Genomic DNA, 21,426 nt, shown 5'->3' with positions numbered 1-21,426 from the left:
TTTTTTTTTGAATTCTCCAGAAACCATATTGATCATTGTATGACTTTACAGAGAGATGCTTGCTTGTTTTTCAAGAGTTTCAGATACTTGTTATCTTTAGATAGAAAATTTGAACCTTTTGCTTCTGTCTTAACACACACACACACACACACACACCATCCATATTCCTATACATGAGCAAATGTCACCTGCGTAAATTGGTTGAAAAGGAATCATGTATTTTATGCCATGTTGAACACTTTACACTTTTTTTTTTTTTTGAGACAGAGTCTTGCTCTGTTGCCCCTGGGAGACTGTAGTGCTGTCATCATAGCTCACTGCAACCTCAAACTCCTGAGCTCAAGTGATCCTCCTGCCTCAGCCTCCTGAGTAGCTGGAACTACAGGCTCATGGCATGATGCCCAGCTAATTTTTCTATTTTTAGTAGAGACAGGGTCTCACTCTTGCTCAGGCTGGTCCCAAACTCCTGAGCTCAAGCAATCCTCCCACCTCGGCCTCTCAGAGTGCTAGAATTACAGGTGTGAGTCACTGCGGCTGGCCACTTTTTACACTTTTAATATGAAATAAATAATTTGTGTTAGTAGAGATCCCAACAAAATGAGTATGAATAGTATAATGTGATTTGGGAACACACTCTTAGAATTTCTAATGAGCACTGAAGGCTTCAAATTACAATACCTGAAAGTTAGAAACAGCTGTTTAATGAGACAAGGAATAAAATTTTAATCTCAGGTAAGAAAGGGATCTATGGTCTAGTTGATGTTAGTAGACTGAAAATGATAATTTCTTATCCCTGCCCTTTTTTAACCTGAAGATTGATGAGGTTGGATTCTTTTTTTTTTTTTACTTGAAGCACCTTTGCAAACATATCTCTATAATTTTATCTTAAATACAGCTTATCACAGTTGCAGTTGGCAACCTTGTAGTTGTTTTTCAGTTGAGCTGAAGCAAGTATCACCTTATTTTTATTTATTTATTTTTTTGAGACAGTCTCACTCTCTTGCCCGGGCTAGAGTGCCGTGGCGTCAGCCTAGCTCACAGTAACCTCAGACTCCTGGGCTCAAGCAATCCTACTGCCTCAGCCTCCTGAGTAGCTGGGACTACAGGCATGTGCCACCATGCCTGGCCAATATTTTTTTCTGTATATTTTTAGTCGTCCAGCTAATTTCTATTTTTTTTTTTTAGTAGAGACAGGGTCTCGCTCTTGCTCAGGCTAGTTTCGAACTCCTGAGCTCAAACAATCCACCCGCCTCAGCCTCCCAGAGAGCTAGGATTACAGGCGTGAGCCACTGCGCCCGGCCTCCTTTTGTAGCTTTTTAAAAATAGCTTTTACATTACAAAAGTTACCTGCTTGTTATTGAAGATTGATGAGAGTGTTCATGAGCTTTGATTTTAGTTCAAGTCTTAGCTCTGTCACTTTCCATATGGAAAGTGGTTTGGGCAAGTTAATTAATTTCTGTAAAGCTTAATTTCCTCATATGTATAAAGGGCATTATTTTAGTACCTATGGCAGATAGGTACTAGAGGAGATAATTCACTTTCTTATATCTGGCTATTGAGAAACTCGTTTCACCTATAATCCCACTAAACAGCTTATTCTTTTACTTTCTCCTTCCATGCTATATTCTCTCTCTCCTCCCAGCCCCATGTGTGTATGTATGTGTGTGAAGCATACAGTAGACACTTGACATCCTTGAGGCTTATGTCGTAAGATCTTTGTGAATCTCCAAATACTTGAATGGCATTGGAACATATGTTTTTTTCCTCCGTAAGAGAATTTTAAGTGATCCTTTAGACTCTTGATGAACTACTTTGTATGCTATGAATAGAGAATAACAAAGCCATGTGAGGAGCAAGAGTTGATTGGTTATCCAGGGCCACTCACTAGCCAGGTGACTTGCTTCTGTCTGGCCACCTTTGCGCGTGTACAGTTCACATATCTGTCTCAGCATAATTGCACAGACTTTGAGGATTGCGTGAAAGTAGTGGAAGTTGCATATTAAATTGATGAATGCCAAGAGTTACTATAGTCATGCAATTTTTAATATATCAGGATTCACATTTTATAATAGTTCTATAGTCTACTTTTCTTAATATGTATCGTAAATATCTTCCCGTGTGTGTATTTTTAAAGGTACTGCAACAGCCACTTGCAGGTACTTGGCTTTATCCCGAAAAAAGAGAGGAAGAAAAAGAATGATCCTATAGATGAGGTGAAGGTCAGGCACCAGATGGATACCATGGCCTTTAGCCTGGCAGTGCCCACGGTGGCCTTGAAGATGCCCAACGGACTGGATGGAATGTCCCTCTCTCCACCTGGGGCAAGGGTCCCTCTCCACTACCTGGAAACTGAATTGGAAGACCCGTTTGCTTTCAACGAGGAAGACGATGACCTAAAGAAAGGGGCAACCGTGAGAAAGAAGTTGCAGAGCAAATTGGCCCAGAATCGGCAGCGCCAGAGAGAGACAGAGATTTTAAAAGTTCGACAAGAGCACTTTAGTCCCCCTCCTGCACCTTCACAGCCGCAGCCTCCGCAGCAGCACTCCCACCTGTCACCTTTATCCACTTCTTTAAAACCTCCAGCGCCACCGCAGGGTTCAGTCTGCAAGTCACCTCAACCTCAGAACACCAGCCTACCAATGCAGGGAGTGGCCCCCACCACACACACTATAGCACAAGCAAGGCAGTTGTCTCACAAGAGGCCTCTGCCCCTCCTGCCATCCAGTAGGGCTCCTGTCGCGGACCCACCCAGGACTGACCGGGTCCTCATGAAAGCCACAGCCTTCTCTCCACACTTCTCTTGTATAAGTCGACTGCAGAGACTGGTGAAACTGTGCACCCAAAAACATCAGCTGGACACCGATCTGTTTCCCCATTTAGGTGAGTTATCTATTTTATCATATCATACATGTATAATAAGTAAAATGTGTTCTGTTGTGTGGGGCTTCACTTTCCTAACAACCATCATGTAGGGCAGAAGGGTACAATGGAAGATTCTGTATTTAGGTAGACTGCCTTAAAATAAGTACAGTCGTCCTTTGGTATCTGTGGTGACTGGCTCCAGGATTTTCCGCAGATACCAAAATTGGAAGATGTTCAAGCCCCTGATATAAAATGGTGCGGTAATTACATATAACCTATATATATATATATCCTCCCATATACTTTAAAGCAATAGTCCCCAACCTTTTTGGCACCAGGGACCGGTTTCATGGAATGCAGTTTTTCCATGGATGGGGTTTAGGGGAGGTAGGGGGAGTGAGGAATAGGGGAGGGGGAGCACAGGTGGTGATGCACGGCCTGGTTCCCAACAGGCCACAGACCAGTACTGGTCCATGGCTGGGGGTTTGGGGACTGCTGTTTTTAAGCATCTCTAGATTACTTATAATGCTTAATATAGTGTAAATACTGTGTAAATAATTGTAATACTGTATTGTTTAAGGAATAACGATGAGAAGAAGCCTGTACATGTTTAGTACAGATGCAATTTTTTTTTCCTTGAATATTTTGATCTTCGGTTGGTTGAATCCATGGATGCAGAATCCATGGATACAGAGGGCCAACTATATGCTACTGGAGATTATAATACTTGCAGAATAGAATACAGAAATGGGAGTTGGGAATTTAGAATTCCACTCGTAGCTTTTATTGTAGTAATAGCAATATTAAAAGGCAATTGTGTTTGGTTGTATGCCTTTATGAACTTAGTACCTGTGTATCTAATGAAGTTCTTGACACATTATATTGTAGAAATAATCACAGCATTCTTAATATCTGCTGACTATAAAAAATTTCACTGTTTAAAAGTTCCCAAGGTATTCCTGTTCATGATTAAAAAGTGAGAAAATGCAAACAAAACTTCTAATTTAGTGTAGTTAAATACCTATTTTTCCCTTGTTGCTTCTGAGTTTTCTGTTTTGCTTGAAGAAATCTTCCCAAGTTTATGCAGATATTCTATATTTCCTATTAATAGTTTGTTTTGTTTTGTTTTTGATCATTTAAACCTTGAATTCAGTTGGAATTCATTCTTGAATGTGGTGTGAGCTATAATTCTTACTTCAGGAAAAATTATTTGCATGACATGACAGCAATAGAAATATGAGCAAAGATATGAACAGAAAACAAAGAGATATGAATGGTCAATAAACAGGTGAAAACTTCAATCCCTATAGCAGGCAGGAAATACAAATTAAAACAACAATGAATTACCAGACTGGCAAAATTTATATCCAGTATTGGTGAAGATATGGTATCTCAGACGCCGCTGGTGAGTAATTTAGCACTATCTACTACTAAAGCTTATTTGTGGGACTATCCTATGGATAAAAAAAATGTCAAAATTTAAGCATATGTGTGCAAGGATGTTCATTATAGCATTGATTACAGCTTTAAAAATCAAGTAACCTAAGCAAGTGCTAGGAAAACGTGAATTAATTATGGTTCATCTATGTTTTATGAAATATTATCCAGCTATTAAAAAGAGTGAGTGAAATCTGTATCTTTTGTCTGAGACTGTGCCCATTGTATGTTAAGAAGTAGAAAAAAATGAAGAGGTGTTTGTATCATCCGATTTTTGTAAAAATAAACAAATGAACAAAGTAAATAAACAATGGACATCGGTGTATCTATTGATTAAGTATATGAATAGATGTGTGCCTATTTGTTGTGAATGTAGGTAAAAGTATGTACACTACCAGGCTGTTAACACTGGCTACTATAGGGAGAATGGAATTCGACAGGAATTGTTTTTTGGGAGATGAGAGTAGTAGCTTTTCTTACATAGTATTTTATTGTTTCACCTGTTTTTAAGCCATGTATGACTTTTGGTAATTAAAAAAATTAATAAAACATAAAAAATATAGGTAAGCAAAAATAATAAAACACTCCAAACCCTATTAATACTCATTTGTTAATATCATGGTATATCCTTTCAGATATATAAAATTGGCTGCTTACTATACATAGTGTTTTGTAACCTATTTTAAAATTTTTCATAATAATGTATTTCCAAGTTATTAATTTTTCATATACAACATAATTTGTCATGGCTGAAATCTATTTCCACTTTAAGCTGTTTCAGTCAATATCGTTATAAACTGTTGGAGATGTATAGCTTTGCAGCAAAAGAATTACTGCCACATCTTTAATTTTTCCTTCAAATATTAAAAGATTGCTAGAAGTAGAATTGCTGATTCTAAGCTTTTGCATTTTTTTAGAAAAGTTTTTGATATATGTTGCCAAATTTTTCTTCAGAATTATTTTGTTGGCTTACCTTCTTTCCACAATGTGTGAGAATGATGGTTTCTCTAAATCCTTGTCAGCCCTGGGTATTATTATTATTATTTTTGCCTTTGCAAATTGTATAGAAAATTTGCTTTAATTTGCATATCTTAGATCAGTGGTTCTCAATTTTTTGGTTGTAGGATCCTTTATACTTAAATATTATTGAGCTCTATGGTGATAGAGTTTTTTTTTTTGTTTTCGTTTTTTTTTAAATTTTTTTGTTTTTTAAAGGCTGGTCAAGTGGAGAAGTGGGAGTGGAGAACGAACAAAGGAATCTGTAACTTGTTGTGACCAATTAATTGTAAACACCACTGCACTCGGACCAACCGTGATAGAGTTTTTGTGTATGAGTTATATCTATTGATATTTACTGTATTTGAAGTTAAAACTGAGATGTTTTCTGCAGCATGGGCTCATAAAAACACTGAGATATTTAACTATTAATTTTTTTTTAATAAATTTTTTAAAGACTTTATTTATTTATTTTGAGACAGAGTCTTGCTCTGTGGCCCTGGCTGGAGTGCAGTGGCATCATCATAACTCACTTCAACCTCAAACTCCTGGGCTCAAACAAACCTCTTGCCTCAGCCTCCTGGTAGCTGGGACTACAGGTGTGCACCACTGTGCCTGGCTAATTTTTCCCTTTTTTTTTTTTTTTAAGTAGAGACCCAGTCTCGCTCTTGCTCAGGGTCGTCTTGAACTCCTGAGCTCAAGCAGTCCTCTCTCCTCGGCCTCCCAGAGTGCTAAGATCACAGGCGTGAGCCACTGTGGCTTGCCAATATTAAACATTGATTCTTTCAAAAATAATAACAAACTCACTGCATGTCAACACGTTCCTTTTTTGAAAAATAGTTACATTTTCCAAAATGAATATAATGAGAAGAATAGCATTGTTTTGTGAGTCTTAATGTCTGGTTTACTAGAAGATAGCTGGATTCTCATATCTGCTTCGCAGTCTGTTTTGATATGTGGTTTTTGGCTAGGAGATGAAAGTAACAGCCTCGCACATAAGGTAGTTGAAAAAGGGAGTATTTTAATCTCCTTTTTCAAATGATTATGGATATTCTTTCTTGATTCTACACTGAAACTGGACCAGTTAAAGATTAGTTGCAGTGTGGAATCTGAAACCATATCAAGGAACTTTTCATACTGTCGTATTAAAACCCATTGGGTCTTTTGTTCTTTGAATGGATCTCTTATCCATGTATGATTTTGTAACATCATCTGTTGGTCATTTGGAAAACCCTGGTTTACTTAGTTATACAGATATTCCAAATGTCGATACATTTCATTATGGTATGAAATTTAAAAATCACATTTGTTAATATTACCATCAATCTCATCAGAAAAGCCTAACTATTGGGAAGTTGTCAAGCTCTCAGTCATGAATTAAAGTTTTCCAAAAATTGAGCTTTTAAGCGAAAACTCAAATTTTATCATTGACAACAATAAATACTGTCAGTTGTTCTCCTTGAAGTGACAGTCTCATGGTATTCATTTTTGGGAAAATGACTGCCAAATATCCAAGTCTTAAAAACCATAGTTCGCCAGATATTCTTTCAAATAGAAATGATGTCAAATGAAAAAAAAAAAGCTTATTCAGGTTGCAGCTGAACAACTGTGCAAATGCTTTTCCTTGAGACAATCATCTAGTAATACTTTCTTCATATACAGCAGAGGTGCTTTCTGTATACTTCACATTTAGTCACATAAAATAATTGTAAAGTACACTCAAGGGTTGAGATTTAATAAAATAAACAATTTTTAATAAACAAGAACATTCTTAAAACTTTTTTTTTTTAAGTTGTGAGGCACGGTGTGAAGAATACCATGACCACTAATAGAATAGTTTGGTTGCTGTTGCCTTGATTTGTACTAAGGAGGCAGAGTTTTATCCACCCTTGCTTTTACACCCTTGGTGTGAGTGCTAACACAGTGAAAAAGGCAAATGATGCCTTATTATTATTCTGTAAATAGTGTTGCTCTAAGGAATCCCCCTGAGAGGACTTCAGGGACCCCCAGGGATCTGTGGTCCATACTCTGAGAACTGCTATTTTGGATTAATAATGTAGTTGAGTATTTGTTCATGTGCTTTTTGAACACTGATATTATTTGGCCTTTTTACTTCTTTTGTCCATTTTTGTTGAAGCATTTTTCTTTTTTATTGATGGATAAGATCAGTAATACATGTTTAATATTGGTTGCAAAGCCTTTTCCCCTTCTCCTTTATATTATTTGCTTTCAAATATCTATTATAATGATTTTGGAATTTAGAAGTTAAAAATTTTTATGTATTTTCTTTCTTTAGGAGTTTTTCTTTGAGTCATGGCTTTTTGTTTGTTTCCTTGTTTGGGCTCTCTTCATTGCAAGAGTATATAAATATATTCATCTATGTTTTCTTTTAGTTTTTTTAATTATCTCATTATTTACATTTCAGTTATCTGTCTGTAACTCATTTAGGTATTAGTTTTGAGGCAGAAATCTAACAATTTTTTTCCAAATATTCCAACACTTATCTGTATCATCTACTAAATTTTTATTTATAATTTTATTTATTTCTGGATGCTGATAATTTTTTATCTTTTAAAACAATGAAATTTTGTGTTGTGTTGGGGACTGATTTTTTTTTTTTTGAGACAGAGTCTCACTTTTGTTGCCCGAACTAGAGTGCCGTGGCGTCAGCCTAGCTCACAGCAACCTCAAACTCCTGGGCTCAAGCGATCCTTCTGCCTCAGCCTCCCGAGTAGCTGGGACTACAGGCATGCGCCACCATGCCCGGCTAATTTTTTCTAGATATTTTTAGTTGTCCGATTAATTTCTTTCTATTTTTTAGTAGAGACGGGGTCTCGCTCTTGCTCAGGCTGGTTTCAAACTCCTGAGCTCAAACGATCCGCCCGCCTTGGCCTCCCAGAGTGCTAGGATTACAGGCGTGAGCCACTGCGCCCGGCCAGGGGCTGATTTTTGAACAGGACAAAAACTTGCAGAGAAAGTATTCAGCCTTTTAATTTTGTAAAATTCAAACATCTTAGAGATGTAAGATTTCAAAACAAAGATTATTTTGGAGAAACTAGAAATTGTAATGTATTCTTATGACCAATCATAGTCTGTTTCCATGTCAGCAAAGAGTACTTAAAGAAAATTCAGTCTTGTAATTAGCTTTTACAGCTCTGTCTGGGCTCGTTATATCAGTTAGTTACACTAAAACTAGTGATAATGAAGCCACGATCAAAGGTTTGCTTTATTGGACAGTAAATTTCACAGCAGAAGAAACATTTCATCTTAGTTCCTAAGACTTACATCTTGACTTCTTCGAGAAAGGGTAGATGTCTTAGTAGAAATTATTACTTCTGAAACAATTAAAAGATAACTCATGTTCTTTTTTTTAAAATGTGCATTAAATATCACTTTGACAGACCTCACCTGTCAACACACTGAAGTTGATGCTGTTGGGATCACTTAATTGTTTTTTACCTTTTTCCCCCCTACAAATTATTAGTTATTTTAGTCAAGAGAAAGTAACTCACTTTTTTTAAGGTGACCTGCCATTTTAGACAGTCATCTTGGAACTAGATTTGAATTTTCTTTATGCCAGTGGCAATGTGTTATTTAATTTTAAGCATTTATAATTTGCATTTCAATTAACCTTTTCTTAATTTCCCTATTTGGCACATGTAAACTCGTTTAAGCTATGGGAGCAATCTGTGAGGTCATTTTTATTATAAGTCTGTCTAATGAGGATAGTCTTAATTTTCGAGGTTCTCAAGAAAGAAGACATAAATAAAATACTGGTTATCAAGATGTCTAATAAGTTTCATAGTGGTATGAATATATTAAAGTTATATACTCTTACATATTGTTATAGTTTAGGCTGTGCGACTTAAGTGTTTATCAAGACCTTTTCAAGATATAAAGCTTTTAAAAGGGTAAAAAGCCTTTTATGTTGGGAGCTAAAAATTATCCAATCACTTAAAAATTATAGCATTTGCCAGGCACAGGGGTCCCAGCTACATGGGAGACTGAGGTGGGAGGATCATGAGTTTGGCCCAGCCTGGGCAAAATAGTGAGATCCCATTTCCAAAATAACAAATAAATAATTAATGAAAAAAATTATAGCATTTAACAAAATAAGCATTATTCATACTGTGTTTCTCCCCCTTTCCCTCTAAACTTGTTTTACAAAATGGAGCACAAAATGTGGCAGCTTTTGTTTAAAAGAATTGAAAGAAGTCTCAAATCTCATTAGTAATAGAACACTGCCATCCAGCCCTCCCAGCTTCCCATAGAGGGCAAGAGCCAGGGAATGCACTCCCTAATCGATGGAGCCCTTTCCTCCAGAGATGTTGGGAGAGAGGGATTGAGCATGTCTGCCTTTGACAATTTATTCTAGGGCCCTCCTTTGTTGAAGTATAGAGTGACTTCATCGGCACGTTTTGACCTTTTTCTTGCGTGAACATGTTCGGCTGCTTTTCGCATCCTTTTGAATATGTTTTATGCTTTTCTGACATCATTTTTGTGTATGAAATTTTGGTACTTAAGAAATTCTACCCTTTTTTGTGACCCGAACTCTCTCCTTTGCTTGCATTGTTTCTGCCCCATAAGTGTCTGACAAAAGAAGTTCATCCTTGGAATATAGCTTAGCCTTTTTGTTAAAATGTCATTTTTGAAAACCTGAGTGTATATCATACATTCATTATTAATCTTTATAAGAATAGAAATGACGTTCATCAGGAGGCATTTATTCACACTGTGGTAGTACTTGATATAGGTGTTGGGTGATATATTTTGGATAGCTTTTTAATCTAAATTTTGAATGAAAGTAAATTTTTTTCTAACTCATAATATCCCATGTCTGTCCCAGGGTTGGACTGGTCTGAAGAGAGTGGAGAGGAACTGGAGGATTCAGAGCAGGCCTCACCATACCAGGTTGCATGGTCCATCCGAGAAACCCTCAGATATGAAAGACACACGTAAGTCTTTCTGTCTGTTTTTATTTTTGAATTACCACTGTAGCAGATTGATTTTTCCCCTCATATATGTGAATGTTTTTATTTTATTGGATCTAGTTTCATTGTAAAATAGAGGTTAAAACAAATTAGAGGTTTGACCAGGTGCCATGGCTCACTCCGGTAATCCCAGCACTGTGGGAGGCCAAGGCAGGAGGATCACTTGAGGCCAGGAGTTTGAGACCAACCTGGGCAACATAGCAAGACCCCATCTCTACAAAAAAACAAAATAAAACAAAATGGAGGTAAAATAGACAACACTTCAAAAATGTGGAGGTTAAGTAGATTCCACTTGGGAAGAAATGTATAATACATTGTTATTTGAGCAAAGCTACTCTTAAGTTTTCTTGGTAAATTTGTTTCTGTACCTTTCCCATTCATCACTGAAGGAACCAATTCTAATAGAATTTAGAATTGAAAAGGACCTTAGAGATTATGTGATCCAATTTCCTCTTTTCACAGAAGAGGATAGCAAGGCCCAAATAGGTCGAGGAACTTGCCCGTGGTCACTTGGAGTCCCACTGTCTTGCTTTTCCATAGCTTCTTTGGCCCTACCCAACAGTAGCTAGAAATAGTGTTTTTAACTTCACCTCTAACTTTTTGCAAGATGGATCTGTCTTTAATATTTCTACTGTGCTAAAATGTTTCTTTCAGGAGACTACGTTAGCATTGTAGGGATTCACTTAGTGCCGTTTGACAATACTAAGCTAGATCCTTGTCTATGGGGCCAGAAGATGACTTACAGACTCAGCTAAATATTTATTTAAAATATTGTCATTTGTCCCACTTGTGGTGGGTCATGCCTGTAATCCTAGCACTTTTGGAGACCAAGGCAGGAGGATCACTTGAGCCCAGGAGTTTGAGGCTGCAGTGAGCTATGATGATGCCACTACACTCAAGCCTGGGCCACAGAGCCAAGACCCTGTCTCTAAATAGATAGATAGATAGATAGAGGTTTGAATAGATGTTCAGCAAGATAGAGGGGAGACTGGCTACCCTCCCTAGGCTGACTCCTAGAAGTTTACACTGTCATCGTTTGGACATAAAATCTAGGACATGGTGTTTGAATTTATAGAATTAAAAATATGATTTGTTAGTACATCCAGAGATGATTAGGCTTAGAGAACTGATTGACTAGAGACTAATCTATAAACCAAAATGCTAGTTTATTGTGAGAAATATAATCATCAAATAGTATAAATGGTTACTGAATAAAACTACACAGGAAGCAAATTATCATCAGAAGCTTATTTGGGCATGGAATTCAAGGAAGGAGAATTAGTTGGATTTTATTAATGGCGGTGTCATTAAATTATAATAGCACGATGCATCTATTTCTACTCTTGGGATTTATCTCCCACCTAGTTGTCTTTGCCTCACTTATCATCCGGATAATATTGAAGAATGTTACACTTTTTTCCCATTACTCTGAGGGTCCATTTTATGTATCATTCAAGACTTTTTTCTTACTATTAGCATTTTTTTTCCAGATAGAGTACAATAGAGTTAACTGAGCTTAAACTTTTTATTATTTATTTATTTATTAAGAGATGGGGTCTCACTATGTTGCCCAGGATGGTCTCCAACTCCTGGCTTCCAGTGATCCTCCTGCCTGGTACTCCTGAGTAGCTGGGATTACAGGCGTGAGCCACCATGCTCAGCAAGCTTAAGCTTTTTAGTTACAGATACTATCAATCATGCTTCCTAAGGATGATTCATTTCAGCTTAACATGGGATATTTTGGGTTAATTTTACAAATTGCTTTTAATGAGTTACCATAGATAAATGCTCAGCAAAATACCTGCTATATGGAAAATGATTAATAAATGGTAGTTATGATTCCTAATTTAATTCTAAAGGTAACCTGAACATCAGTATTGGGACTATTTGCTATTGATTGGGAGCAATCTATATTCTGTCTCTACCTTCCAATTTTTCAGAGTTATTAAAATACTTCTTTTGTTGTTTTAGACTTATGACCATCCTCATTTTTCTTCATCTCTGTAGCATTTTACTTCCTTGATCACTTTTGCCAGCTTGCTTCCTCTTTGACTACCATGAGACTCTGCTTTCCTGGTTCTTTCCTTCAGTCTACTTTTCTCCTTTTTTACAAGTTATTATCTTTACTTCTTTCCCAGCTATTGTTTTAATCTTTTCCCCTTTATTCTTTTTATTCATTCATTCATTTTCATTCATTTATTCACTCATTCATTCATTCAGTATGTTCTTGTTGGGCTCCTATTATACTACAGACATACCGTATTATATATTTTTTCCATTGGGTGAAACTGAGATTGAATTGGTTTACCGACCCCTTTATGCTTAACAACTTGGTATCTGTATCTGTCACTCTGCCCTCTAGAAGGAACCTCTGTCTTGTATTTTAAACTATCTATGGAACATCTTTTTTTTTTTTTTTTTTTAAGAGAGACAAGGTCTCACTCTGTCACCCAGGCTGGAGTACAGTGATGTGATCATAGCTCACTGTAACCTCAAATTCCTGGGCTCAAGCGATCCTCCTGCCTCGGCCTCCCGAAGTGCTGGGATTGCAGACGTGAGTCACTGTGCCTGGCCAGAACATCTTTATTCCAATTTCTTTTTCCAGCTACCTGTCATTTATTATATCTTGCTGTGTTTAAGTGTAATAGAAGATGGAGAGCTTTAGAAAATTGCCTTACCTAGCCTGTCCATTATGTCTTCAAGAAGATTTTGCCATTTCAGATTCTTCAGTGAGTTCATTGAGTTTGGGAAGAAAAACTGACAGTGATCTGATCACCATGTTCCTGCCTAAAGAACCTTTACAAAGTTTTCTTGCTAATTCAGAATTGTACTTAAAGAAATTTTTGGAAGGAGGTTTGGCTTTGTTGTGGCAAATATTTCTTGGTTGCTTAGTTTAGCTGTAGATGCATATGTCAAAGTAGCTCTCTCAGGCTTTTACTTTTGTCTTTCCATATCAGAAATAAGTTATCCTCAATATATTATTAAGGAACAGTAATTACTGCTAGTAACTACTTACCTTTTCAATTCCTAATTGTGTTTTTTGAAAGGAAGAAGTTGTTAATTTTAATAAAGTATAATTTGTTTCTTTCTGTTTAGTGTACTTTGACCTATTTATGAAATCATTGCTTACTACAGGGTCATGAAGCTATTCTCCCATATCATCAACTAGAAGCTTTATTTTACTGACAGTCTTTCTGGGATTTAATTTTGTATATGGTGTGAGATACAGTTAAGGATCATTTTTTCCATATGGATTTCCCAAATGCTTAAAAGCTAAATATGGATTTTCTATTTAATCAGTGTCATTTATTGAAAACAATGCTGTTGTTTTCCATTGCATTGGAACCCTTGACATAAATTAGGTTTATGACATACATGTGTTTGTCTATTTGTGCACCCTCTCTTCTGTTCCATTGGCCTATTTGTCCTCATGCTATTACTACATGGGTTTAATTAATATAGCTTCAAATAAGGTTTTAATCTTGCTTTTGGTTTCTTTGACTCTATTATTCTGGTTTTTATTTCATTGCTTTGTGTTCTAATCCTTATGATTTCCTTCTGCTTGTTTGGGGTTTAATTTTCTCATCTTTTTGTAGTTTTTTTTTTGAGACAGAGTCTCACTCTTTTTGCCCGGGCTAGAGTGAGTGCTGTGGCGTCAGCCTAGCTCACAGCAACCTCAAACTCCTGGGCTCAAGAAATCCTACTGCCTCACCCTCCCAAGTAACTGGGACTACAGGCATGAGCCACCATGCCCGGCTAATTTTTTCTATATATTTTTAGTTGGCCAATTAATTTCTTTCTAATTTTAGTAGAGGCGGGGTCTCGCTCTTGCTCAGGCTGGTCTCGAACTCCTGAGCTCAAACAATCCGCTGACCTCGGCCTCCCAGAGAGCTAGGATTACAGGCGTGAGCCACCGCGCCCAGCCTTTTTGTAGTTTTTAAGCTTAAATTGGTTTTATCTGAGATCTTTCTTTTCTTTTTTTTTTTTTTATGCCAAGTATTTTGGGATGGAATTTCTTGTTTTCTAATATAGACTTTTGGTGTTATACATTTCCTTCTAAGCACTGGTTTTAGCTGCATTCCAGAAATTTTGATAAGATATATTTTCATTTTTATTTAGCTCACTGTACTTTCTAATATCTCTTTGATTTCTTGTTTGATCTATGGGTTATTCAGAAGGGATAGTTAGCTTTTAAGTATTTTGGGATTTCCCAGATATTGATAGATTGATTTCTTTTCTTTTCTTTTTTTTTTTTTTGGAAATGGGGTCTTGCTGTTACCCAGGCTGGTCTTAACTCCTGGGCTCAAGTGATCTTCCTGCCTCAGCCTCCCAAATAGCTGGCACTATAGACATGTGCCATTGTGCCCAGCCAGATATTGATTTCTAATTTAATTTTACTGTGATTAGAAACTGCACTTGAATATAGTGTTCTATAAACGTCAATTAGGTCAAGTAAGTTAGTAGTGTTGTTCATGTCTTCCGTATTTTGGTGATTTTCTGTGAACTTGTTCTATCGATTACTAAGAAAAGGGTGTTAAAATGTCTGTTTGTGGATTTATTTATTTCTCCTTTTGGTTGTCTCACTGTTTACTTTCCACGTTTTATAGTTCTGTTATTAGATGCGTGATCATTTAGGATTGTTCTGCCCTCTTGATGAAGCGCCCCTTTATTATTGTACAATGACCCTCTATATCCCAGTGATAGTATTTGCTCTGAGACCGTACCTTATGTGGCATTAATATAGACACTACAGCTTTCTTTTGGTTAGTGTTAACTTGATATCTTTTTCAATTCTCTTATTTTTAACATATTTGCATATTTGAAGTGGGTTTCTTGTTGGCAGCATATCATTAGATCTGGTTCTTGCTTTTTTTATCTACTCTGACAATCTCTACTTTCTATTTCGAGTGTTTAGACAACTTTAATACGATCATTGATATTATTGGGTTTAAATCTAACACCTTTTATTCTCTATTTGTCACATCTATTTGTTCTTTTCTTCCTGTTTTTCTTTTTTTGATCATTTTCATGATTCCATTTTATCTCCTTTTTTGACTTCTTAGCTGTACTTCTTTGCTTTGTTTTTATAGTGATTTTAGGGTTTATATTATACATCTTTAATTACTGCTGTCCACCTTCATGTGTTATACTACTTCATGTATGTGAACCTTTCATCAGTATACTTTCATTTCTACTAATTTCATTTCATTTATCTACTCTGACAATCTCTGCTTTTTATTTAGAGTGCTTAGACTATTTGAATGTAATGTGATTGTTGATATTATTGCATTTCAATCTAACATGTTAAGTTTTCTTGAAATGTTTGGTATAATTTAACCAGTGAAGTCATCTGGTCCTGGGCTTTTCTTTGTGGGAAGTTTTTTGATTACTAATTCAATCTCTTGTTATAGGTTTATTCAGATTTTTAATTTCTTCTTGAGTCAGATTCAGAAGATTGTCTCTCTCTAGCAACTTGTCTATTTCATTTTTATTATCTAATTTATTAGTATATAGTTTTTTTATAATGTTCTCTTAGAATCTTTTTTTTCCCCTGTAAGATAATGGGGAAATGTCCCCCTTAGATAGATAATGTCCACTCTTTAATTTATAATTTTGGTAATTTACGACTTTTTCTGGGTTAGTCTAGTTTCAAGGGTTGTCAAATATTATTGATCATTCATATTTCACATAAATATAATCATACAATATATGTGGCCTTTTGTTGTTGGAGAGCATACTTTGTATAATTTCAATACTTTCAAATTTATTGGCACTTTTTATGACTTGTTTTAAGGTCTGTTGTAGCAAATGTTTCATGTTGCACTTGAGAAGAATGCATATTCTGGATTGGGTGTTGGGTGGAGTGCTTTAAGATGTCTATTAGATCTAGTTGGTTTGTGGTGTTCAATTCTTCTGTTTCCGTGCTGGTCTTCTATTTTGTTCTATTCATTATTGCGAGTGGATATTTGAAGTCTCCAACTATTTCCCTCTTCAATTCTGTCAGTTTTTGCTTCATGTATTTTGTGACTCTGTTGTTAGGTACATATATATTTATAATTATTATGTTTTCCTTATGTATTGATACTTTTAGCTTTATAAAATACCCTTGTTTATCTCTAGTGACACTTTTTGTTTTGAAATCTATTTTGTCTGATGTTAGTATAGCTACTGCAGCTCTTTTCTAGTTGCTGTTTTTGTTTTTTAGGTTTTATTTTTTTTTGGAGACAGCGTCTTACTCTGTTGCCTGGACTAGAGTACAGTGGCATCATAGCATCATAGCTCACTGAAATCTCAAGCTCCTGGGCTCAAGCGATCCTCCTGCCTCAGCCTCTGAAGTAGCTGGGACTACAGGTGCACGACACCACACCCCGCTAATTTTTCTAATTTTTATAGAGACAGGATCTTGCTCTTGCTCAGGCTGGTTTTGAACTCCTGACCTCAAACAATCCTCCTGCCTCAGCCTCCCAGAGTGCTAGGATTACAGGCACTTCTCTGTAAGACTTGCCTTTCCCCTCCCTTTCCTTTTCCATTAATGGCACTTCCATTTTCTTAGTTATGCAGCTTCAAAGCCATTGAGTCATTATTGACTTTCTTACCCTTCACAGCCAGTCACCAAACCAAGTTACTTCTTTTATGATCATGGCCCTTACGTGTCTTGTTCCTTCCATTATCTCTGTGGCTTTTTACTTTTAGTCACTCCCATGTCCTTCACTGTCAGTTGTTGACTCTGAAATCACTCTTCCCTAAGTGTGCTCCAGTTTTTCATTTCCACAGAGTTTTGTGCAGCTCCCCCTGATATCTCATCTAGATTCATTTTGTCTGAAATGGAATTTATTTTTTGTCCCAAAACTGCTCTTATTCCTATTCCTTGTTTTGTAAGTGGTACGTACTCCTGTTCTTCCCTGGTCTTCACTGATGGAAACTGCTGGGTGATGATTATTGTCCCTTCCACCTTCCTTGCCCGGTTGACAAAGTTTGTCTTTTATACATTGCAGATTGCGCCTCACATTCTCCGTTCCTGCTACTTCCACCTTAGTGTGGGTCCTTCCTATTTCTTACTTGGAGTTTTATGATAATTTTATAACTGTTCTTTTCTGTCTCTTCCTTTATTTATTCTATATCTGCTGACAGTATAATCATTGTCATGCACACCTCTATTAATGTTATCCATTTTCTTAAAAATTATAAAGCTTGGCTGAGCGTGGTGGCTCATGCCTGTAATCCTAGCAGTCTGGGAGGCCGAGGTGGGAGGATTGCTTGAGCTCAGGAGTTCGAGACCAGCCTGAGCAAGAGTGAGACCCCGTCTCTACTAAAAATAGAAAGAAATTAGCCAAACAACTAAAAATAGAAAAAATTAGCCGGATACGGTGGCGCGTGCGTGTAGTCCCAGTTACCCGGGAGGCTGAGGCAGGAGGATTGCTTGAGCCCAGGAGTTTGAGGTTGCTGTGAGCTAGGCTGACGCCAGAGCACTCTAGCCTAGGCAAGAGAGTGAGACTCTGTCTCAAAAAAAAAAAAAAAATTATAAAGCTTCTTCACTGCCTGTGGAATAAAGGTTAAACTCTTTGATCTGACATTTAGGTTGAGAAAGTTTGCCTTACCTGTGTACTCCACATGCTCCTACATACTTTATACTTTAGCCAAACCAAGCTACTTTGTTCTTGCTGTTCACTATCCTATCTCTGTGTCTTGGCTTATATGTTTTATCCATGTGGAGTACCCTTTTTTTCTCATCTTTAAATTCTACCCATTCTTCAGGGCTCAATTCTGTTGTCATCTCCTCTGCAGAACCTTTCTTTCGTCTAGCAATCTTTCCAGTGACCCTCCACGGCACTTTGTACATACTTCTCTTATGGTACTTATGACTATCTAGTTTTAAAGATATTTATAGCATTCACTGGCTTCATTAGAACTCCCAAGTGTAGACCTGCTGTGAGAGTTAAGGGGACAATTCAAAATAAAGATTCCTGGGCCCCACCCAGTGAAGATTCTAGTTCAGTAGACGGGGCTAGGTCCTAGGAATCTGAAATTTTAAAACGCTCCTAGATTTTTCTGATTTCTAGTCAGATATTTGAATCATTGGTCTGTCCGCCCCACCATTTTTGTTATTGATTCCATCCTTTTTTGGAATTGTTTAACTTTTGGGATATGTTTATCCTGTCTAAATTGCTTTGCAAACTCCTTGAAGCTTTGGTCTCTCTTCTGTAGCGCTCAGTGTAGTAGATACAGAGTAAATGTTCAGTGTAGAGTCAATGAAAAGATCGAGGTAAGATCCTTCAATTTGTACGTCTGTAGTGGAAACTGTACTGAAGAGAATATGTTTCTTTGGAGAGGTACTAAACAAAAGTTCATGGAGTAGCTTGTTACAGTCTATTCTGAAGGAAAGAGTAATAATATCACTTAAGAGGAGAAACCAAGCCATGATTTACAGAAGATTAGGAAGGTAATATATAGTCTGTGGTGTCACATGTGCGGTATTTACTTATGATAGAAGAGAAAGAAGATAAAATAACACGGATCAGTTTTCAAGTCTAGTGCGCATTATTCCTAACAGTAAAAGTGAGATCACATTTGTTCCATAGAAAAATGGCCTCTGTAACCTCACCAGTGGTAGACATTGCTAACTGGCCGCAGCAGGCTCTTCTTGTGCCTAGACTTGCCCTTTCCACAGAGCACTTCAGCAGGGACCACCAATCAATCACATAAGCAATGACCAAAAAAAAACTCCATATGTAATCCCTGGTCTATTAAAAGCCATTTAGGATACCTCCATAGTTAAAAAGAAAAAAACTGTAGAATTAACGTGATCCCTACAATCAAAATTCTTTAGGTACTTCGCAAGAAAAGGGTAGTTAAAAACCAGAATGTTTAAAAGGGCGGCTCTTAGATAATTTGCTGTTAGAATTCACTGCTCTATTTCTGGTATGACCTATCTTTTATGAAATTATGCTGCATATTTCCTCACAACTGCCATGTCATTTGCTCAGACTTTTAGGTAAGCAAAGGTAAAGAAATGAAAGAAATGTTTTTTTTCCTCCAAGAATCTCTGGTCACTTAAAATTTAGAAGACATTGGTGCATTAAGTGTCTAATGATGACATGTTAAGAAGGTTAAGTTTCTTAAAGTACTGGATTGTCTCTACTGCCCTGCTTGTTGTTGAAATATTGTATTTATTTTCAGCTCTATTGGCATTCTCTTACTCTAATTTTGTTGGGTATGTGTTCACATGCCACAAACGTTTTAAACCAGTGCTTCCTATCACCCTTCCTCATTCTCTTTTCCCCTCTCAAAAACGAACCTAATGTGTAATCAGTTTTTTACTTATCTCCCTGCACTTTTCAGGTCAGATGACGATGATACAGAGAGTAGGAGCTCCAGGGTGACCCAACTTTGCACTTACTTTCAGCAGAAATATAAGCACCTCTGCCGCCTGGAGCGGGCAGAATCTCGTCAAAAGAAATGCCGGCATACATTTAGGAAAGCTTTGCTGCAGGCGGCCAGTAAAGAACCAGAATGTACTGGTCAGTTGATACAAGAACTGAGGAGAGCTGCATGCAGTCGAACCAGGTTAGAGCCACATCGAGCCGCCCTGTTCCTAAGGGACATGTCTCGGTCTGTTTTTTCTGTTTTTTTTTTTTATAGGGTAGTTGAGGCACAATGTGAGATGGGCGTTTAAACTCTCAAGTAGTTAAGCATTGTATTTTGGTTTTATTGCTTCATTAAAGTGCTGCATAGGTGTCAACACTGCCGTGAGCTGAGAGTAAAATTAAAGTATTACTGAGATTTTGTTGATTTGATTAGAATTTATTCATTGAAAATTTGAGAATGTTACCTGTCTTAAAAAAAAATACAATACTTAGAAATTTTGTGCTATTTAAAAGTAGCATTTTATGTTTTTTTACTTGTATTATTTAAAATTTTTCTTTACAGTGTGTTTTTCTGTTAATATTTACATCACCCCACATACTATGTGTTCAAATATCTTATTACATTAGATTTCTTTTGGGGGAATATTCTTTTTGTTTATAATGCAGATACTTGTTTATTATAGAAAACTTGGAAAAATGTATCAAAAAAAAGAGAAAAATCTCCATAATATTGCCATTCACAAGTCAGAGAATAAGCACTATGAACATTGTGATTCTGTTTTCTTCTAGTCATTTTGTGTGTGTGTGTGTGTGTGTGTGTGTGTATGTACAATCTTCAGTAAGCCATCTGTTTATATTAAAAACCAAAATTGAGATCATGCTATATGTATTTTTTATTTCTTGCTTTTATCCATTTATCACTGAATTGTGACCACTTTCTCATGACATTAGTTTTTTAAAACATGACTTTTAATGGTTATATAATACAGATGTCAGTCCTTAGACTTTTTCTATTTTATGTATATATTTAAGCAAAACTGTATTTATAGCCATTCCCCTATGTTCTTACATATTCTTTTAAAAACATGATTTATGGCCGGGCACGTGGCTCATGCCTGTAATCCTAGCACTCTGGGAGGCCGAGGCGGGAGGATCGCTCAAGGTCAGGAGTTCAAGACCAGCCCAAGCAAGAGTGAGACCCCATCTCTATCATTTAAAAAAAAAACACATGATTTATGGTATTTACATAATATGCAGAATGAAAATCTGTATATTGGAAATGTAGAGTCACCTGATATTTTGATGAAGAAATTTTGGCATATTACTGTGGTGGTGATGGTGAAAACCTCAATAGAACAATAATTACGTATATTAGATTATGTACCTTTTGGGGCAGGATGGGAGGATAGTTCACACTCTGTCGCTCAGGCTAGAGTGCAGTGGCATCATCATAGCTCACCACAACCTCAAACTTCTGGGCTCAAGTGATCCTCCTGCCTCAATAGCTTAAGCCATCATGCCCAGCTAATTTGTTTTGTTTGTTTGTTTTTAGTTTTTGTACACATGATCTCCATATGTTGCTCAGGCTTGTCTGGAACTACTAGCCTCAAGCTATTCTCCCGTCTAGGTCTCTCAAAGTGCTAGAGTTACAGGCATGAGCCACCATGCCCAGCCCAGATTATGTACCTTTTAAAACATTAGTTTATATCTATAATATGTTTAGAAAATGCAGTTTTATTTTCTAAACTGATTTACACAGAATTCTGTTATATATA

At 36.7% G+C, this 21,426-nt stretch overlaps 1 protein-coding gene across 1 annotated transcript in view; it reads left to right on the top strand.

Moving 5' to 3' along the window:
• The window catches only part of INO80D (INO80 complex subunit D), a 43,164-nt gene that overhangs the window by 1,796 nt on the left and 19,942 nt on the right, over positions 1 to 21,426 (top strand). The window contains exons 3-5 of the mRNA XM_012661222.1: positions 2,135 to 2,880; positions 10,142 to 10,250; positions 19,626 to 19,850. Of these exons, the coding sequence (XP_012516676.1) occupies positions 2,135 to 2,880; positions 10,142 to 10,250; positions 19,626 to 19,850 (1,080 nt within the window). The remainder of the gene's footprint in view (positions 1 to 2,134; positions 2,881 to 10,141; positions 10,251 to 19,625; positions 19,851 to 21,426) is intronic.

This window comes from Propithecus coquereli, unplaced genomic scaffold (genome assembly GCF_000956105.1).
Source record: "Propithecus coquereli isolate 6110/MARCELLA unplaced genomic scaffold, Pcoq_1.0 Scaffold70, whole genome shotgun sequence".
Taxonomy (NCBI): domain Eukaryota; kingdom Metazoa; phylum Chordata; class Mammalia; order Primates; family Indriidae; genus Propithecus; species Propithecus coquereli.
Note: the sequence above shows the minus strand (reverse complement) of the source record. Positions and strands in the feature narration are given on the sequence as shown.